Source organism: Phalacrocorax aristotelis, chromosome 1 (assembly GCF_949628215.1).
Source record: "Phalacrocorax aristotelis chromosome 1, bGulAri2.1, whole genome shotgun sequence".
NCBI lineage: Eukaryota > Metazoa > Chordata > Aves > Suliformes > Phalacrocoracidae > Phalacrocorax > Phalacrocorax aristotelis.
In genome coordinates, this window is record NC_134276.1 from 156,157,040 (window position 1) to 156,179,082 (window position 22,043).

General features: G+C 42.3%; 1 protein-coding gene across 7 annotated transcripts in view; it reads left to right on the forward strand.

Annotated features, from left to right (window-relative positions):
* TBXAS1 (thromboxane A synthase 1) overlaps positions 1-22,043 on the forward strand; it is a 246,768-nt gene that overhangs the window by 38,593 nt on the left and 186,132 nt on the right. Inside the window, exon 1 of one of the 7 annotated variants that reach the window (XM_075074683.1) lies at positions 3,147-3,303. The exons of 3 other annotated variants lie outside the window; for them this stretch is intronic. In XM_075074683.1, coding sequence (XP_074930784.1) covers positions 3,281-3,303 — 23 coding nt within the window. In that variant the 5' untranslated portion in view covers positions 3,147-3,280. Of the gene's footprint in view, positions 1-3,146; positions 3,304-3,519; positions 3,854-22,043 lie in introns of those variants that run through there. 3 more of the 7 variants (XM_075074676.1, XM_075074691.1, XM_075074700.1) reach the window with 3 other exon arrangements.

Here is a 22,043-nt window from a genome sequence, read left to right on the forward strand (position 1 = left end):
CTTTGCATTCTTTCTCTATCCCACCTCTTAATGAAGTGTAATCGCCACCTTGTCCTGCTGGAATGAAGATTGCCAGTGCCCCAAAGGAAGTGACTGGCTTGCCCCCAAGAAATATGTAAACCATAAAGGTGATTCTTGAAATGAAGAGCTTTGAAATAAGAATTTGTCAGTAGATTGTAATGTATTGAGTCACTTGGACTGACATAGGTTCTGGGCTGCAGCTTGCTGTTAAGGGCAAAGTCTTGTCCCTTACAAGAATCCTTTAAAAATTTGCTTTTAAAAGCATGAGATCATCTTGTTCTGTGGAAAGTTTAGTGCATTTGTCTTTCCTGCTGCAAGGTAAGCATAAATCAGACTGTGTTATGATAGAAGTGCTCACTGAAACAAATTCCTAATAAAAGAATAAACATGGAAGCAATCCATCTGTACCCTCCACATTCCTCAGTGAAGCCTTCCTAGAAGCACAACTTGGAAAGGAAAGGGTGAGGTGGACAGGAGATACCGCTTGCTAGTAAGCACTGACAAATGAAGAGAGGTATGTTAAAGTTAATTCTGTTTCCCAAAAAGTAAATCACATTCCTACTGTACTTTTATTTTGCCAGCCAAGCTAATCCAACCCCTGCAAGCCTTTGCTTTCAAAAGCTGGGACACTAATGCAATGTGGAAAACTCCTTCCGTTAGCTCAGGTGTGTGTCATCTGGACTTGCTGGTTGCAGTGTTGTCCTGAATTTAGCTATTAAAGCCAGCAACCCGGTATATTTACAAATACCTTTATTAATCTCCTTCCCTGACTACCTTTTCTCCTCTCCCAAGAAAACCCCAGCATCAGAAACAAACCACCTTGCAACAGGTCCAAATTCAAACTCGCTATTCTATCTAGGTTACATTTTGCATAGGCTTTGTCTGGGTCTGATTCTGGCTTGCAGTCTGTCTTGTCCAACCAGAAGACTACATTTAAATAACACTTCATAAATGGATACTTATGACAAATGTCAAGAGCTTAAGAGGAATATCCATGGAGGAAGAGGCTTCACCAGTTTCATCCACAGTTCCGAGTTATTGATCCTAAAAACTGAATCAACTACAGAACAGGTTTGAAAGTGTGGTCATTGAGAAAGAAGAGAGAAGTGGCTGTCCTTCATGGAAGAGGAGTTACTCCAACACAACTTTAGCACAGAGTTGTACTTCTTATACCAGTGTCTGCATCACCTTTTGCTTTAAGACTTCAGCTGTTCAATAAACAAACCTGGAATTCTTGGAAGAGCGTTGTTTTTCCCATCTAAAGATGGGAGACCCTGAGCACAGAGAAATGATTTGCCACTGGTGTACAAGTCCATGCCAGAGCTAAGAGTGGACCTAAATTTTTAGGCTGTCTTGGCAGTGTGCTAGCTCTTATGCATTATATTGTGCTTGTGTGAAAAATGAGTGCCATGGAACTATCTCTCCTCCCCAGTGTAGCTGCAGTGTTTCCTGCATATTGATAACAAAATGAAGCTTCTAAAATAAATTCCAGGAAACTTATTTCAATTGTTCTGCAGGCGGTGATTACAGAACAAGGGGAAAGTTGTGGTAGCAATGAATGCCTTGTCAACTCTCTGAAAGCTGACTTGGTTTGTCAGCGCCTTTCCTGCCCTGCATCATGTGGACTAAGCCAAGTTCTTAGCTAGCCTGATGCACACGTGGTCTCCTACATGAATGACTTGGACTGCAAGGAAGAATATGCAGCGTTCATCACAACTTCATGCCCGACTTGGGCTGTTTTTGAAAAGACAGTCTGAAGTGTTAGATGGCTGCTGTTATTCTGTACTGTTAGAGAAAACATAGCTTCTTCTCCTGTTCTTCTCAGCGATGGCCTGCCTATCAGCTGCTGCTCTGTGTAGCTTGTTTCACATGAGGGCCCCCACGCTGAATGCTTTAACACAGTTATTTGCCCTTGCAGACTGGGGCAGGTACCCAGGAGAGGTGGTCTGGAACCACGATGGGAAAAGGAGGAGCCTGTGGCCTGAGGTTTGCTGCTACACTTTGTGTTTCCTCAGCCGTGCAGGTGCACAGCGGAGCCGCCACAGACCCTCCAAGGTGTCCTTTGCGCCGTGCCCGTGTACTTGTTGGCTCTCGCAGCTCTGGCACAGCAGCATCAGTCCCTCACTACCGTGGTGTGACTGCTAGCTCAGCATGAATCCTGCTTCACCTGTCCCTTTGAGGGATCTGGTGGTACACTTCCAGCCATACCTCACAGTCCTGAGAGACCTTTTCAGAAACAGCATCTGTATGGGGGGGATGGGGTGGAGGGAGAGAGTGGGGAGGGTTGTTTAAACTGTATCCAAATAAAGATTTGTTCCTGCTGTCGGTGGTTAATATTGATTTAACATATTTTTGCTACAACTCAATTTAGTCTTTGCTGTCATCCAGCTGTAGGAGCTCTGGTTTGCAATTGCCTGTGCGATTAATCCTTTTGTGCATTTCTTTCATTGTATGCATAGTGTCAACCCTCACCTAGCACATCATGTGCTGAAAAAATCCAGAAACCTGCCTTGTTTTCATTTGCTCTGTTGCACATACACATCAGTATGGGGTTTTTTTAAACAAAAGTAGCCATTAAAACAATGCCATAGTGTTAAACTTCTATCCCTCTCTCCTTCCCCTTCTCCCACACCCTTCCATCCTTCCTAAATGCGTTAAAGGCATATATAATCATTTGGCTTTCCTGGCTTACTGCCATATTTATTACACGAACAGCAATGCACAACAGCACCTGTGAGTTTTATAAAGGTCTTATTCATCTGATGGGCTTGCGCAGCACTCGGCACAGAGACGAGGAATAAGTATAAATGGAGCAGGAGGAAATACTGAACGCGTGCTTATGGGAGAAACTACGAGGAGTGCGGGAGGCAGGGTGAGGGGATTTTTTGAGTTGAGGCCTCTTTTGTGTACTTTCTACTGATTGATGAAGGCAAGCACTCACCCCTGCCACGAACCGCAACTCACTCCCACATACACGCACATTCTTGCCCATAGATCATGCTCCCCTCTGGATGTACGCGTAAAGGGCAAATGCAGCCGTCAGCTCTTGCTGCTGTCCTGTTCCTTCTGGGAAGAGGCTGTCCTCCTGCCGCTGCACGTGCTTGAGAGAGGTGGTGGTGGGACGCTATTTCTGACTTTCTGTGCACAGAGTCATGCTTCTGCATTGGCAGTCAAACAGGGCAGTAATATTATTTGTTGTGCTTTGCTCTTTCTTTTTTGGCACATAAATAGGGGAACATGTAAACAGGGAAAATAGTTCATGGAAGCTTTCTGTTCCTGCAGGTATGCACACACACCTGTACGGGTTTATCTGGAAGTTTGATGTTTTTATACTTAATTAATACTTTAATAATTAATACTTTATACTGAATTAATTACTGCAGGTAACCCTTATTTTAAGATTGGTGGGATTGTCTTGCTTGCAGTCAAGATGATTCATTAACTGAGGGGTGGTAATTCTGTAATCAGTAACCAGTGCAGATTGTTAGCAGCCCAGACGAAACAGCCTGCTTGTGTATCCTCCAGAGCACCATTGCGGACATTTCTCCTTCTACAGAGAGAGCTGGTGCTGCTGCTGTTGGGCAGCAGAGTCTGTTTCTGGAAGGGGCAGTGAGGGATTGTGGTAGTGAAATCCCCAAGAGCCAACACACAGGCCAACATTGCCTCCACTGACTGGAAGCTGGGCACAAGCCTGAAGCTCTGCAGTGATGTGCCACCCATCTAGTGTGAGCTCAAACTTTGATGGAGGAGTACTTTAATATGAGGTGAAGTGATTAAAAGAGCTGTGGATTTTTTCTCCCCTCTGCCAGAAGAGAAGCACCATCTGGCCAGGGTAGGATGTGTCCCACCTTTCCATAGCAATGCTCCTTCCTTGCTCTCAGAGAAATAAACTGAGCTTAATGTATGACTCTGTACTACAAGACGGTGATGTGCAGGGAGTACGAAGAAGCATGGTCCTTGATACATACAGCCCTGTTGGCAGGGCCTTGAGTGCTCTGATTCCACTCGTAGAGCTCCACATGGTCCTGGGTACCATGGCTTTGCTATGCCGCTGTGGAGCACGTCTTTGCTAGTGCAGCGTGTGTGGTTGATGTGGTTCTACTGGTAGTCTGGTAACAGTATGGATTTTGTACTACAGTCATAGTTTTGCCATGGCTGTGTGAAGGAGAACAGTAAAACAGCGTAGCTTCAGTCTTTTGGATGCAACCATTTTAAGAGCCCCGTGGTGCCTCCCCTCCTATCCCAGGCCCAGGACAGCTGCAGTTCTGCGTTGAACCCTCAGCAGAAGAGGAAAGACTGGTCAGGTCAGTGACTTAGATAATATGAGGGTTGTAGCATTTCTCAAGAAGCAGTTATGGTTTTGTTTTCCCTTAAACACAAATTTGTTGGTGGTTTGTTTGGGTGTTGTTTTTTTTTTTTTCCATAGAAGTCAGTGGAACTGTGTTGCTATAAAATCCTATTAAGAAAAATCATACTTGAACACTGGCTTCTGGTTTTAGTGGGGTTTTCTGGGTCCTTCCTAAAATTGTTTTCTTGTTGGTATGTCAGTAACAAAGATGGGCATTTTGAATCTCATGTAGTTTGAGAAGCTTTAAAGGTACTTTCCACTTGATAAGGTCTCTTTATGAGAACATAATGTGTTTATTACAGGTTATCAGATCACATCACTTATAATTTTCTCAGAAAAGCGATCAATTTCTTAGAATAAAATGGCACTGAAAAAAAACATTCAAGTGTTTCCTAATATAGTGCCCCTTAGCCTATCTGTTGAAGGGCTTTTTCTTCCCTTGTAATATCTATTTGCACAGTGCCTAAGTGTTGAAGTGCATTTTCCTAGTGTTATGGTTTGCATGAAATGTAACTCAGAAAAAGTGCAGTACACCCTCTATGAAGGCTTAATATAAGACCTAAGCGCTACTTAGAGTTTAATGTAAGCCCTGTTTTGATGGGCTGAAGTAGGATACCTGCTGACTCTTTGCACAGTGATGAATTTCACCTCTACAGTTTGATTTGCAATTGATGTTAATAAGGGGATGGCTTACAGGGAAAGCAGTCAGCATGAAGACAAGCGTGGAGGCCCTACCTTTGACTGGAAATCATAATAGGTGTGGTGCTCTAAATTTGACATGGCTTTTTTACAGCTTGTGAAATACAGGAATGGATAGGCCTGTCAAAAAATAAACGGAGGCATGTTTTCTGCTTTCCACTGCTTATAGTGCAGCCCAGCAATAAACAGAAGAAAGCAAGGCAAAGGTGGGTGACAGCCGAAGTCTGGAAAGGGGGCTCCTGAGACGCTGAGCCCAATCCCCTGCGACCACATGCACCTGTGTTATCCCCTAAGCCTTTTCATAAACTGATAAAGCTTTAAAGCTCTATCTTATTAGGCGATTTTGGCTCCCCTATGTGAATAAGCTCAGTAACACATGCCGGTCTTCGTGCCACAGAACTCATTAATTTGAGGAATTTTTTTTTAGGAGACCAGTAAGAGATGTTGTTAGGAAATAAGTAAAGGAGCCAAAAAGTTCACCTTGGTGGCCAGATTATAGAAAAACTTTTGCAGAGGGGTGAGGGGGTGGATGGCTTACTCATATTTATGAAAACAGGAAAAAGAAAAGATGGGAAGACTGATGTCTTCGGTAGGACAGAAAGGAGGGGAGACACAAAATGAGACTAAGTGAAAGATGTAGGAAAGCATTGTGCGACTTCTCAGTCCATAAAAACAAAGATGAGAAGACTTAAATTTTTAATTCTGTTTGCATAATATAAATACTATTTAAAGGTGAGGGGGTTTTTCATTGACTGATTGCAACTGGAAATTTGGGGAGAGCCTTAAGCACTGAGCAGAAGGCAGCAGTGCTGAGCAGTTGTGTGATACAGTGACAACCAGCAGATGCAGAAAGCAAACATCTGTTGTGCTGCCCAGCACTCACAGGCCCACTTCTGAAGAACTGAAGAACTGAAGAACTGAAGAACAGGCCAGGGTCTGCATGTATGCGGTTAAGACTTTGAAATGTCATTGGCAATGAGGAAGGGAACATATCTGAGTCCTCTGTGGCACCTCCATAGAGTGGTCCTCTATAGCACCAAAGTGGGATGCACACCAAGGGATGCACAAGGTAATCCATTAGAGAGAAGGAAGAAAACATATTTTGTACCATTAATTAAAAAAAAAGTTTACTACATCTTTATCTCATCCTTTCTTAATTTCTACTTTTGTGTATGCTTTGTAATGTACAGAATTTATTAGTACATTAGTACACATGTATAATTTATAAATAAGTACATATACATATATTGGGGGGGTGTGTGCTCAAAAACATTCTACCTTTAGGGTTGCACGATCAAAAAGGTTTGGAGATCACTGCTCTATGGAGCCCTTAGAAACAGCAAATGTAGCAAATTAATTGATAAAATACAGTCTGACAACTTGGGCAATACATTTTTTAATGCAAACCTACAGTGTGCTGCAGACATTACTGCTCTGAAGGTCTTGCACAGTGATGTTCCTCCATCAGAGAAGGCCAGAGCTACAAGAGCTCTTCGTGTTGATTTGGGATGCGGCTGAGCATGACAGTGAAGCTGGAGAATCGGTGTTGCCTATTTCTACATCTGGCTAAAGCATTTACAAAGGAGGGGGCGTTGGGAACAGGATCAGTGTTGTCACAGTAAATTTAAGAAGAGGGTTAAATCACTTAGTTGGTAGCTGAGACATAACCTTCATGTTGTGCAAATTATTTATGTGCTTTACCGTGGATCATACTAGTGCCTGTACAGCAAGAGCAAAACCCTTACATTGCCTTTATCATGCTCAAGCTTTGCTGCTGCTTTCCAAAGTCAGATTTTGTCAGCCCTTCTCATGGCCTGCAATACATTTTATTCCAGCAATACAGCCAATTAACACAACCATATCAAATGAGATTACTTGCAGAGTGGGTCTGATCCAAACCCCACTGAGGTCAGCTAAGGAACTCCCATGGTCTTCAGCACATTTGGGATAAGGCCCAGGATAAACAGCTTGTTGAAATAGGGTGGTTGAATGAGTCCCTAGCTCTTTTCAATAGATTTGATTGAGCTGTGCTAACAGTTTTTTCCAACTGGAAAAAAATAGATAACAGCATGTTTGCATACGGGCTTGTGCTCTCCTCCTTTCTCTCCCCCTCCTCTCTGCATGCACATGTATTTAGCACCGAGGCAGATGCGTGGTTGTGTCAACTAACTGACATGAAGCAGCATATCTCTGATAAAACTGGGACTCTGTTTGATGTAGCTGCAGTCAAATGTGCTTGATTTGAATAAGAGATTCTTTTTAAATCTATTTTTATGCAGATTTTAAAGCCTGTAAGGTAATGAGTCAATAAGACAGCTATTAATACTTCAATCTTTCTGATACCTAGAATAAGAGAAAGAGATGGATGAGATTGGGCTGTTGTAGATTTAGCCAGCCTTTTCATGCTTGGGTTAAGTTAACCCTGTTTTATATGCAGAGTTTCGTGATTGAGTAGTTCCAGATTTTTGCAAATGTGAGGCTTAGCTACATGAAAGACTGTTTAGGTGTGCTGAGATGTGCACAGTGATATTTCTTGACTGCATCCTTCCTCTATTTCCACATTTATATTTCTATGAGAATGCCCATTTTTCAAGATAATCACACAATAACTTTCACTGACCTCAAAAATTGTGTGCTAGGACTGCCTGCTCATGACTGTCCTCGTGTTTTCTCTATATTGATCACAGCAAGCTTGAATAATGAGCTTCAATTTCTGTCATTAGTGCAGGCCATGGAAGCACTGTGTCCAATTATTTAAAAGAAAGAACACAGAAAAAATGCTTGATTATCTATTTTGGAAAGGAATTTTCTGTTTTCATGTAAGGTCCTGAGATAAATGACATATACACTAAATCTTTTGTTTGCTTGCCCCTTTCATGGTATGATCTTAGTTATACTTACTGGGAGTTGCCTGTGTACAAACACAGGGTGCTATTGAATGTATGAAGTGTGCCTAACATTCACATATTTGCGATTACTACATGTTCAGACTGACTAATTATACATGACAGTGCAGATAATTAGGGGTTTGTGTGGGCACACACTTAGAAAAATTGTACAGACAGTTGTGCGTCTTAGCTGTGTAAAAATTGTGTCTCTATTCTTCAAATTACAGCTTTTGAGGGCTAAAGAAATTTTCTACACAGAACAGGTAGGGCAAACCCCGCAGTTCAGTTGTTGCCGTGCAAGACGCACAGCAGACGTGCAGCAGTCTGCTTCTTGCCAACTTGGCGTTTCTCAGGGCTGACCTATGGGTCTGTGTGTCGGTGGGATGGGGCATCCCATTCCCTGTGCTCTCTCGAAGCCCCGGCCCCCTTTGTAAGATGCACACTTAACAAATCCCTCATTGTTCATCTCATCCTTCCTTTCTTCTATTTTCCACTCCTTCTCTACACTATTACTTCTTCCTTCTGTTACTAGCACAGCAACAAACAGTTTCAGCTGGGTGTTCCTGTCATCTTAACTCTTCTGCCCAATGTGGTCAAAACTTCTTTCCTCTGCTATCTTCAGGTGTCCGTATTTGGACACTTACGTGTACATAATGTGATGGTATCTCTTTTTCTTTAGAAGAATTTGGGTGTCTGCCACTTCACGTTGTTTGCGTAGGATTTCTGTGCAATGGCTAGTTAAGATAGACCCCTTTATTTGAGTAGCTAAATGCAGGTTTAGGAGCTTTGTCTTTTGACACCCAAGTCTGAAAAATGTGGCTGCAGGCAGCGACGCAAACTATATAATCTTTCTCCTTTATAATGAGAGAAACACTGAAATGTGTTTCTAATAGGTGAGGATAATGTGATGTAGAATATGCTGCCTCTGGGTTACTTCTTGTTTTTTAATTAAATCCAGGAAAGTTTGTTTTGTTTAAGAACTTTGTAAGCTGAGAGTTTTGGAGTACTGGTTATGTGCAGAACTGCTCTTTTGCTGCTTGAACGGAAACAAGACCATGGCCAATTCACTGGTAAGGTGGAGAAGACTGAGCAGCTAACATGGGTGCTGTAATTACTGTGTTTTTAGGGTGCCTCAGCTGCCTGAGCTCACATACCATCTTTCATAAGTACTAAATTATCTTTAAAAAGAAACAAAAACTACGACACGCTTACACCATTTTAGAGGCGGGCAACCTATTTTATCACCAGCTGCAACTTGCTAATGGAACAATAGGAACCACCGTAGCCTCAAATGACTGGTCTGAGGATGTTTCATAAGGCCTCTGAGTCATCTCCCATCTATTTGCTGCAATGTTTCACCAACCAGGTGCAGGCAAGTAAAAGACTCATCTGCCCTTTTGCCAACATGCCAGCAGCTATAACTGTAAAAACCTCTTTGTCTAAGCTTGGTCACAAGCACTTCAGATAACCTAAGTCCCCAAATTTTGTCCCATCACCATGTACTGCCACCAAACTCTTCTTTTTCTTTCCCTTTTTCTTCTTCCTTCTCGAATGCTAGTTTCTAACATCACATGTCAGTCTCTCACGGGTTTGCTCTGTAGAAAAGCTATGATAGGGTGTATGTGAAAGGCTGTGCCAGTGGTCAAGCAACAGGAGGCAAATTGTGCACACACACTGAAAAAGGCTATGCTCTGCTGTGAAATACAGCTTCATTCAAATATGCTTGCTTCAGAATCAAAAAGGCAGCTGTTCTTCTACCTCTGATCTGTCAGGAGAAAAAAGTAATAGCACAACTTTAATTTTCAGGAAGTCTAAGCCCACAGGTGGCCTGCCCATAGTAGTAAGTCTCAGGTGCTTTGTATGTTGCTGATGGAATAAGTAATCCTGCCTGCCTCTCATAGAGTGGTAAACCAGTGCAGGCATTGTTGCTGAAGGGTATGTGGTGTCCTCTGGATGCGAGTGTTGTCAAGTTGAAATAAACCTTATGAGGTCTAGTATTTAGGAGCAGGATAGACAAATGAGTTGTTTGTTAGTTTATGTTGAAGAGGGGACTTGGTTAGAAGTTCATTATGTTACTATTTTTTAAAAAGTGCTGTACTTATTCAGGGATGTGTTTGGGTGTGCTGACTTTGAAGCAGTAGGTTTTGCATCTTTTTTCCTTCTTTCTTAAAAGATGCTTTAGGTTCCTGGCAGTTACTATAAGTTGGAAACCGTTCTTTACAGTTGTTCATATGTCCGCACATGCTCATCTCTCTGTACATGCAGAGGGTTGCACAACATCCTCTAATGATGTTATGCTGTAGTTGTATGGTTCAAAATGATGGCTGTGTTGTGGTCTTGCATCTCTGTCTGTGATTGTGCTGTTTAATAATAGACATTCCCCAAGCATATGTAGAAGAGCTTCTTCTGTTGTTTTTCCCCCTTTCTTTGAAAGAATACTGTTCACAATAGTTGCCTGTTTTTTTTTTTTAATTATGATGATTATTTTTTATATTTTTTTAGAAGTGGAAGACTTATGGGATGATTGGTTTCCCAAATAGGCTTTATTTGGTATGGGGAAGGGAGACATGCCTTTCTTCAGAGAGATCTTTGTGATGTCTTTCGACAGAAGTCTCAGTGCTCTAAAACATATTTAATAAAACTGCATGGTAGGATAAGGTACTAAGATAAAAGCCAAGTGCTAGATTCTAATAAACCTTTTAATAGAGAAAAGCCTAAACATGTCTGGGACTGTTTGGCTAATTGTTACCTGGCTTGGTATTTTTGCTTAGGCTCCTATTTAAAGAGGCAAAGTATTTGTCTTTGCAGATAAGCTGTGGGCAATTTCTAACCAAAGCCTTTTTGTTGCTGTCTTTAGCTGTGTGACTGTATTGGTGTGGAAAGGGCCAGTTCCATGACTTTGTCACTGATTTCTATTGGTAGCACAAATCCCTCCCTGATGGAAGAGGAGGAAAATAGTCCTTCTTCCATCAATAGCAAACAACAATTAGAGCAATAGTTAATCACTTGTTTATTTATAGACCAGAATGAGCTATGCTTCTATCTAGTTTGACTTCCTGTGTATTCAGGCTGTGTGTTTCCCTTTAGACTTTCTAGGGGGAAGTGCTGTGGGTTTTTGTTTGGTTGTCCTTTATTTGTTGGGGGTCTTTTTTGTCTTTAAAAATAAAGGGGAGCTTTCTTCTGAAAGCTATAATGGGTCCACCTACTTCCCTGGTAAACTGTCTTAATCTTTACATGCCCTCCATCCCAAGAAATGGCATCTGAATTCAGGGTCAGGATTACATTTCTGTAATGTCTATATGCAGCTCTGTGAGTATTTTGGCATTGTCAGGGAGGATGGAAAGCTGCTTGCTGTCAGAGCTTGTTCCTGTGTAAGTATTTGCAGGCAGCAGTCAAGGCACCTTTCAGCTTTCTGTTCAATACACTGTGCTGAGCTCCTTAAGCTTCCCGCTTAAAAGTTGTTCTGTTTTTTTCTTTCCCATCCTTAGGTCTCTTTCTACAAGCATCCTTCAAGCTCCACCCAGTATTCCCACACCTTTCCTGAACAGCAGTGGGACAGGACTGTGTGCAACTCTTGGACAGCTGTCTTGCCTATGCACTACATGTTATTTCCTCACTTCTGCCTAGTATAGCCTTTTGATACACCTGGGGATTAGGCTGGTGCTTCTAGCCCCAGCAGCTATGCTTCCAGCTCTAATTGCAGCAGTGACCTAGGACATGTCTGTTACCTTTCCAAGGAAAGCCTTCTATCCTGGAGGTATGACCTCTGTTTCTGCTTCCTAGATGTATCATCAGGCTGCCAAATGACTTCACTTCCCTGTTCTATAGCTGCAGCCTGTCCTTTTTGCTCTGTGCTATCCTACCCGTCTTTGCGTCAGTGGTTAACTTTGCCAGGAAAGAGCTTTAGAGTCATTCTGTTTAAGGGAAACGTTTCACATAGTGACTGAGCTGACCTAATAGCTTGCAGCTGCCAAAAGGGATGTTCCCCTTCCCGTCACCCACTTGCTGGTGCTGACTCTGGCACTCATTTGACGCCTCAGTGGGCATATCTAGCTAACTACGCAGGCACCCTTCTGTCTCCTTTTGGATACAAAACCACCAGCAAAATAAGTTCATTTCTGCTGGGCTGGTTTGCTGGTTTAGTGGCTGCATCAGCTCAGGCAGGGATCAGATGAACAGAGAGAAAGCAGCAAGGGGGAATATGTGGAGGTGAGTGGTAGGGGGAAGGGAACCACTTTTTTCAGCCACAGTTATCTCTCAGATTGTCTCAGCTGCCTCCTGCAGCCCTACTCAAATAGATAAGCTGGTGGCTGGACTGTACCGATATAAATGTCATGGCCAGGATGGGTTTGTTGTAGTTCAGGGGGGTGAGATCATTGCTGGTGGTGTGTGATGCCCAACAGCTGTCAAATAGCTGTAGGGACAGATTTCCAAGCATCAAGTCTGATGGACACTCCAACGGCTCTATGGCAGCAGGATGCCAGAGAAAGACCTGTGGGCACATTCCTTAACACAGAAAATCTGGGTCAGATTTAAGTGTTTGTAACTCATGATTCCTTTTATTAAAGAATAAGAAACTGTCCCTGAAAATACCCCTAGTAAGAGTCCCTCTGATTAATACCTCACCATTATCAGCCATGTTTTGTGGTCAAGTATTGAGCCAACTTTTTTGTTTGTCTGGTTTGGTGTCACGTTAGTTGTTCATGTAGAGTGAGGTCTCTTAGGCAAGACATTACATGGTCTAGTGATTCTAGCACATTAGACTAGCCCCAGTAGGTGCTACTGGAAGAGTTGTATTTATCAACCATGCCTATACCTCTGCCAAAAATCACCACCCCAGCCCAAAATGAGAGGCTTGTTTGACAATACTGAAAGGCATTAATTAAATTTTAGCTTGTCCCAAATTCCTTGTTGATGGCATCCCAAATTGATAGTTCCATTATTTTATGTAAGGATGATGTCAGGCTAATTGACTTATCATTAACTTTGCTTTCCTGTTGTCCCTTTACATTTTGGGATTATGCTGGCAATCCTTCAAATGCTCTGAGTTGCGCTAGTGTTCCAGGGTTTGTTAAAAATCAGTATTGTTAGCACAGAATATCTTATCCATTTTGTTAAGCATGTGTTATGTGACACTACTTAATTTTCAAAATGTTCCCCTTCAGCAGGATGCTGCCTCATCTTTTCTTCAGTTAGAAATTGCACCTTTTCCATTGTGTTAAATTTAAGAAATGCTTTTTCAGAGTATTGTTTGTCCAAGTACTGATACCTGTGGATGCAAAAGTGAAGCCAATCAATCTTCTGAACCATTCAAGTAGGAAGCCACCCAATTCCTTCCTCACATAACTTCCATTTTCCTCTTTCCTCTTCCAAGTATCCTTGAAGTTTGTTATTGTTTTGTATTTCATCTCAAAGAAAGGGAAATTGCCACAGCAGAAAGCCATTACACCAACTCGCAGGTCCTTAGGCTACTGTGGCAGTCATGGGTGGGTTCTGGCCCTTTGCAGGGATTTGAAGTAAATGGAGTTGAGGAGGGCTAGGTTCTCCAACAGGCAGCCCAAACAATAGAAGAAAACAAAACCAGCTGCAACTGGTGGATCAGTAGCATAGAAAATCTTCAGCATTGTATGTTAGGCTTTCCCTGAGTGTTGTTCAGTAGGGGAGCTTCCCAAGGAGGAGGAAAACAGCCCTTTCTGAAGGGTGCTGCTCAATGGCAGGGTGTCATCTTAACTCACCTCCGCTGCAGATGCACCTTCAAGGGATAGATGCTTGTGAAAGATGGATGCTCAGTGTGAACAAAAGCATGATGTACAGAACCCCTTGTGGAAGATGAACAGTATCTGAAACATACAAAATTGTTAGATATTAATTTTGTTCTTTGTGGAAATGAACAGATTTAGTGTGTATATATGCATGCACACGAATGGACGTATGTGGATGTATACATAAATATAGAAGTATGGTTTCCTAAAGGATTTGAAAGTACATTAGCTTGAGTTAGCTAGTCCTAGTGTAGTGACAAAGTAAATAAAGCAGCCGCTATGCAGTGTTGGTATGCCAGTATGGGAATGCATCACCTTACCTGGGCCTTTAAATTACAACCGCTGTTTCACTTACCACTTGGGGGAGACATTAAAATTAAAGCTTATCTTCATAGCTCTGATAGTGGCCAGCGAGGGTCACCTTTTTCCAGATTGCCATGCTGGCACATGGTGTGTAAGATTTGTGCACTACTACACTTTACTTGGTTTGACTGGATCGTGCTAATGCTTTCCTGAGTGTCTTTTTTGTATTCTTCTAATTATAAGATTTTATCAACTGCCTTTTGCCACGACTGGATATTCCAATCTAGCTTCACTTAGGACAGGCACTAAATTCGAACTGCTTGGCAGTAAGTAAAAGTATTTGTCTTCAGGCCTCCAGCTTTGTCTTATGGTTAGCTCCTTAGAGACAAATTAAAGCTGAAAATAACAATGCAGATCTGTAATAAGCTTCCCCCCCCCCCCAAAAAAAAAAATATTTTCGCACAAGAAATAAATCCAACTGTAATAACTGACAAATATGTTTCCTTGCATTAGGGTCTCTTCCTTATTTGTGGCTCAAGGTAGTGTTGAGGATCCTGCATCCCATCTCCAGTATTTGACTTCTCTGAAACTTTAGCTCGCTGAGAGACCCTTTTCTTTTGACAAGCCTCGTTCTTCCTGCCAGGATTTTTGTAATTTGTGTCGTGCTTTGCTCTTATTCTCTTCTGCTCTCAATCCCAATTCTGTTGTCAGTCCTTTTATTTTTATCAACATCTTAACCTCTTTTAAAACCTCTGTGTATCAGCATCTAGTTTCTTTGTTCTGCCTCTGGAAAATATCACTGATCTGCACCCAGGCAGAGAGGGTGAAGAAATCTGGCTTCTCCGGCTTCAGCTGTCCTCTTGCCTCTCTGAAGGTGAATCGTTCATGGCAATGACTTGCTATTGTTACCCCCCTGTGGAATTTTTGTTCATTGTGGTAGTTAAAAAGTAATCGAATGACAGTGAGCAGACTTCCCTCTGCTTTAGGGGACCCCATGATGATGATTTATTTATTGTTTTCATTTCAGCAGGAGCTATGAACCCCTGTCAGAGATCAGGACTCTACTGAGCACATGAAGGCTGTGCGATATAATGGAAAGATGGTCGCTGTCTCAGTGAATTTGCAGTTGAGGCGTTGAAGCGTTTTGCTTTCATGTGCCAGGAGCATTTGAGACTGTTTAACTGAAGGAGGGAGGGTGAGCTGGGACAGGGGTGCAGTAGCAGGTCCTTTGAGAGATGCTGTGAAGAGGGTCTTTAACAGATTAATTCGGAACATTACTTGTGCAACAGTATGTCAGATGTTAAAAACCCAAGAGTCAAAAGAACAGGCAACAGTAATGGTCTTTCCTTTGTTAGCAGGGAGCAATGATTACAAATTGTGTCCAAGAGCCTGCCAGATAAACAGTTCGAGAAAGAACATGACTGATATGAGAGCAAAGACACTTCATTAAAATTAGCTCTTCCTGTCATGTGCACAACTGCTTCATGGAGAGGAGGACTCTGGCTGTGTGGATTATGGAAGATCCAGAAAAGCAGGCTGCAGAGTAAGCTGTCGTGTGCTATGACACCGAGTAATGCAAATCAACTCTGTTCCAGGAAAGCCATTTCCATGTCAGCCTCTACATGAAAATCATCTGACTTGAACAAGGGTTTCTTTTTAAAGTTAAGAGAATTATTCTTAAGGATTGGAATTTGTCTGTGTCGTGGAGGAATGACCAGAATGGACTTCAAAGTGCAGCCTGAAGATGAGATAATGTGCAACAAGCACTTTTTTTTATAACCAGAAGCTCAGAGAGAAACATGTCAGCTTAAAAAGTATATTTCTATCTGAACAGTCCAACATTCTGTTTTACAAGTAACGTGTGGTATTACTGCATTTTTCAGTGATTAAAGAAGGAAAATACTTCTCAGTCCATTCTGCTCTGGGTTTGACACTTTGTGAATACTCAGTGTTGCTGTTCCTGTGTGTAGTTGGTTGCTCAATCTCTTTATGGCTTGAATGTGTGATTCAGAGCTCCAGGAAACCCCGATTGCTTTTTGTTTTGCATTTAATCTGGGTGGCACTTGGGAGCAACACTTAAGCCCACTTCTTTTAGGCAGTTTTTCGAGTTCGGAGACTCTCCTTGAAGTTTGCTTCCTGCGATCCTTTCATCCAGTCTCTTTGAAATTCTGCTTTTCCTTTGGCTTTGTTTGGCATCTATTCAACTACCTTCTGTTTTGTAGTAGGTATCAGCCTTTGTTAGTGGCCCATGATAGCTTACTTGGGCTGGTGATGGTGAATGACTGCTCAAGCACACTGAAAAGTGGTTGAAATAATTTCACTGCTCTTCCTGTCTCATAGCTGTGGTTGTTAAAGGGTGTTCTGCTAGTACTGTGGTAGGGAATAAGTGTTATGCATATTCCTTGCTCTATCTACTTTGTCTCTTACAAGATGAATTCACATTATGAAAAGGACTGAGTTACTCCTCTTTCCTGTGGGCTCAACTCTTGTCAGTCCATAGGTACTCAAGAAGTCATGCGTAAGGTGCAAAGAAAAAGAGGAGGCTGAGTTTATTTTCTGTATTTCCACAAGCCTTTGAACTCACTTCTGTACTTCCAGTAACTGTTCCAGTGTGCAGGAGCCTTGAGGTTAGAAGGATTGTCTCTTCTTCGCTTCAGAAATTAGTGATGTTCCTTGGTGACCACACCTTGCTGCTTTTCACGAAGGGAGCTCCGGACACCCTTTGCTTAAATTCTAGTGGTATTAAGACACGGAGCAAAATGCAGAGCTCTGGACTTGCACTATTTATATGTATTTATGGTAGCTTCTCTTGTTTAATTCTGGGGCTTTGCAGCCAGCACTGCTGCTATTTCGTGATGTAGCAGATTGTCATTTGTTTCCTGGAGCATTCTCACTTCCAGTGGGTCCTTCTGTGCTGCTTCGTGTGGCTGGTTCAGCCACCCGCCAGGCCATGGGATCACTCCTCTAGAGGTGTTTGTGCCTCCTTTGTACCTGTATGGTGTGGAAATCCAGTGTGTGTGTGTGTGTGTGTGTGAAGTGTAATTTAATAATTTGTGGTGGTTTTGTTTCATTTTCCATCATTCTCCCAAACAAAGGAATGAAAATCTGAGCAAGAAAAGAAAAAATGAGGGGGCATTCTTTGCCTTGTGGCATCAGAATACTCCCAGTTTTCAAGTCATGGGGAGCAGGCAGAGTTTCCAGTATTAATTTGAAGTTTATCATAGGCTGTCTGGTATGTTCAGTATTATAGCATCATTCCTGTAATTAAGGGTCAGACAACATTGTCACTGTTACCCTCCACTATAATGGATGAGAACTTGCATAAAATAACTAGCTATGAGCCGAGATTTTATATGTACTCTCAGACTGAAAGACAGCAATTCCTTTATTTTTAATCTGGCATACTTAATTATAGGCGGGTCTGAGAGCACCACAAATTAAGGTTGTGTGATGCTCCCATTATACAACTCTATTTTCAATTGCCTATTGCTTTATCACACTTGAAGCAGCTGGGTTGAAGTTTCCTGGGCTGGTGTCTGCCTTAGGTGGAATTATTGAAAAATTTCAGTTAAAGTGAGCTCCATAATTTCTGAGACAAAGGCTAAAGAAAAATGTTAGTTGGTTTGTTTTATATTTGGAATCTTTCTGGTTTTTATTATTACTCTTTAGAAGTGGTGTTTGATTTTTATATTATCTTTGATGCAAGAATTCAGTATTTGGTGAGGGGAGGTCTTTTGTGTCAGTGGATGTAATTTTTGCTTTTCTCAGGCAAACTTGGACAAATTGTAAGTCTTTGAAAAATTGAAGTTAGCACACATTCACTAGAATCTCTTATGTTTATATATGATATTAAGCTAATATTTCTGATTCTGTCTTTGCTAAGCATATTCTCACCCTTTCTCTGTGCTGAGGGTTGACCAGGCAGCAAGAGTCTCAGAGCAGTTCAGCTTACTCCAATTACAAGGATTGTGAAAAGCATTTGTGTAATGGATCCCCCATGTGATAGCATCAATGAGGACTGGGCACAAGAACTGCAGAGGCCTGTCTCACCTCTCCACCAGCACCCCTTGACTCACCCACCACCTGTGTGCAGCACAGCCAGGGAGGAGAAAAACGTTGTGTACTGTGGGTGTTGAAGTGATAAGAAAGGAGAGAGGACTTGTGCAAGTGGTCCTGGGATAGATAGCTGCATGGGGGATGGTGAATGGCTGACACAAAACAGCATGGGACTGTGCTGGGAAGGGATCAGTTGGGGACCTCACAATGGGAGGTGAGGCAGAGGCTGGGTGGGGGGAACAGTGCAGGTCTGCTCAAGTGAGAAGCAAGCATTGGGATTGGGAGTGGTGGCAGGACCATGGATGAGCAAGAGCAGGGATGTGGCGGTGCTTCCAGAGGAGCAGACAAAGGCTCACTGGTAAAATGTGAGCACCCAGCAAGGAGCCTAGCATTTTGATTTAGGAACTCTTAAATTTTGCTAGTTTTTCTCTTTTAGAAAGTATTAGAGGCCCTCTGGCAGGCTCTGTCTTGCAGCTCCCTTGCGTGTAAGACAACCTGCTTTTTCTGTCAGATCCGCCATTAGCTCACTTGGCAAAGGTCTCTGCCATAGTCCTAGGGTCTTTTGATGACCCCGGGGATGCAAAATGACGCAATGTGATGGATTTTTAATGAGTTTTTGAAAAACCTGAGAACTTGCACAGAAAATTGCATTAAAGGCACATTACTGAGGTTGTAAAGTCAAGCACACACAAGTTAGGAAATGCTGGTCTGTGGACTATTAATTCAGGCTCTTTGTATACTATGAAATGATCTCTGGTGCCCTGATCACATCTGTTTCTGGTTGGCAGGACCTCTGCCACGTTCATGCCCTGGATGGATGGTGGCCCCTTGCTGTCAACTTAAAAATAAATAAATTATTTCATGTGCAGTGTAATCATGAGGCCAGTCTGCGTTTATCCAGAACTGTCTAAAGGGAGGTGAATTGTCCCTGCAGTTTGTCAGAGCCGCTCATTTGAGATTACAAGTGGGGAAGATGCCTGGAGGTTTATTCCAGTAACTCTTTTTGTCTATGCTTTGGTGCCTGCCACCCTGCCATATGTACACTGGCAGGCTGATCTCAAAAAAGGAGGAAGGATTGTATTCCCCACCTCACCTTCAGTCAAGGAAGATGTCTCAGGCCCAAAAGCACTGGGAGGCATTGAGCCTCTTGAAGCAATTTTGCCTTTCTTAGGGCTTTCCCTGGCAGGCTGTGACTGCATACAGCCCTTGTGCCAGCTGTTTTTTAATAGCACTGGGTGGCTCTGTTGCTGTTGAGGAATGTGGTACAAGACCTGAACTCTAAAACAAGCTGCCTGACAGCAAGAGACATCAAGCAAGTTGTCTGATAGAACAGAACTGCATGGATTAAAAACTGAAAGGCAGCTGAGGTACATATGCGCTAGTGGGAATACAACTTGGCTTTGCCTGCACAGTGCATCACTACTTGATGTGTATGCTAGATAACATGTCAGGACTACATCCACCATAGCATTACAACCCCTTTTTGACCCTATGAAATAATGGGCCAGTGGCCTAGTAAGTACCTCCTTTATGGCAATAAAAAGTCAGAATGATCAGGTTCCTAGTCACAGAATCCCAGGTTGGAAGGGACCTCAGGGATCATCTATTCCAACCTTTCTAGGAAGAGCAGTCTAGACAAGATGGCCCAGCACCCTGTCCAGCTGAGTCTTAAAATTGTCCAATGAGGTGGAGTCAGCCACTTCCCTGGGGAGATTACTCCAATGGTTGGCTGTTCTCACTGTAAGAAATTTTCCTCTTGTGCCCAATCAGAATCTTCCTGAGGGCAGCTTGTGTCCATTAGGTCTGCCCAAGCAGATTTTCCTCCCTCAATTTAAACATGAAACTACATCCCTCATCTGTACCATTATTCCTGGTATGTAGGAATGATTGAGATGCATACAGAAAGAGGTGCCATGTTTTCTGCAAATGGAGCTGCATCACTAGGCTATGAACTTGCATAACAATTAGGAAGGCTAATTAAGCTGAAACTTCATGTCCTTTTAATTACGCAATTAAGATGTCCAATTAAAAAATTAAGAGATGTAATTATGTGGGGAGGAAGAAAAAAACTTTACAAAATTGTACTCTGTTTTCTGAAAACTGTGTTTCTAGCAATGCACCTGTTTACGCAAGCTTCAGTCTTCCTGGTTGCAGCAAGAACACTCATGGCCTTGAGGTGGTACCATTTTTTTCTGTGTGCCTCACAATATCTGTGTCAAGGTCGTGGTTTAACCCCAGCCGGTGACTAAGGACCATACAGCTGCGCGCTCACTACCCCCGCAGTGGGATGCTCTGGGCTCTCCTGGTGAGGAGACCACCCTTTACATCCACATGGGGTGGAGGTCCCACCTCCTTTCCCAAGGATATGTGTTGCTATAAGGACACAACAGACTCTGCTGATGTTGACCTCCATCATTTTGTTTAAAGGTGTTGAGCCAATGATGAAGGGCTGAAGCTGTAGATTTATGAATCTTGTTCTTAAGCTCTTTATTTGGAAGAGTGACCGCCTAGTGTGGAGGGGCTGCACTCTGAGAGAGGTGATGAAATATTGTTATTGGCCTGCTGGATGGGCCATCTGTCTCTCCCAGGGCTACTCTAGAGCATGGTGAAGCATGTTGCTTTTCTGTATTGGCTTTTTCATTTAATTGGCCTCGATTCACTGCTAATTTTTTTCTTTTTTTAAATCAAAGCAAAACTTTAAACACACTGTGACAACCTGCAGCCTTATTACAACCAGTCCCTTGAGCCTATCAGTTCTCTCTTAAGATAAGAGATGCTAAAAAAATTGTTCAGCAGGCCAGAACAGTAAGGATTAAAAAAATATTGTTAGCAGATAGATGAGGTATAAATTTAATATTGGGTATATAATTTGGCCTTTTGTTCACATTATTCCTGGTGCATTAGCAAAGGTTTCAATGAAATAATAATCCTGTGGTCATTTAGGTTTTGCAGCTGGAAAACATCTGCCTCTGTGGAGGCAGATGGTGCAAATGTGTGTAATGTCTGTCTTTTTCTTGTGCAATTATGTCAAAATTAAAACACTGGGAGTGCATGCAAGTGATTAAGGAGAGCAAGTGTTACATGGAAGTTCTCATTATCTCTGAAACTGGTATTACAGCCCTACAAATTCATAGTTAAAAAGTATAGATTTGTTGAGCTTGAAAATGAAATTGCATTATTCAAACAGCCTCATCCCGAAATGGCTAAAGTCTCTTTTGAAGCTTACCTCTAGAATGTACTGAAATGATACTTGTGGATATTCTGTATCTTTTTTTTTTTTTTTTTTGAGGAATAGTAATAATTCCTTACTCTGAGCCTGGTATTCTACACAACCGAGTATACTTCCTTTCAGCAAAACACTCCATTTTCACTGGGGTACTGCTAGGTAACAGTAAAGGGCAATTTGGTAACCTTTGTTGATCAAGGTTAGAACAGGTTATAAGAGGGATTTACTTTCCCCATTTTTTCTCTCTTCTGCTTTGTGAGAGAGTGCTTCAGGACTTATCTGTCTTTTGGGGGTGGACAGCTGATTTAATTTTGTGTTTTGTTTTGTTTGTACTTTTAGTAAGTAAACTTTTTGGAAGTAATAACCAGAGGTGGTTGTATCCATCTGGGGTGGTCTACACTTTGGCTGTAATACTCGGTCACTTGGAAGACCTGGGTTCTGCAATTTCCTCTATCAGAATGGGACCAGATAATGATTTTCTATCTTAAATATCCTGAGCATCAGGCTAGAGGAAAGACTTGTGTGATGGCAACTTTCCAGTGACCCTGCTGCAGTATTCAGAATGCAAAATTTCCCAGAGAGGTGCAAGAGCAGAAAGTCTAACTCTGTAGCCAGCCTGGGGATATCATCAAAGTTTTGGTGAGACTGCGCTGCCTGGGCAGTGCTCCCATGATTGCTTGTATATTTTTACATGAGCTATCATTGTAATGTTGGAGAGGCTACCATTATTTTGCATATTA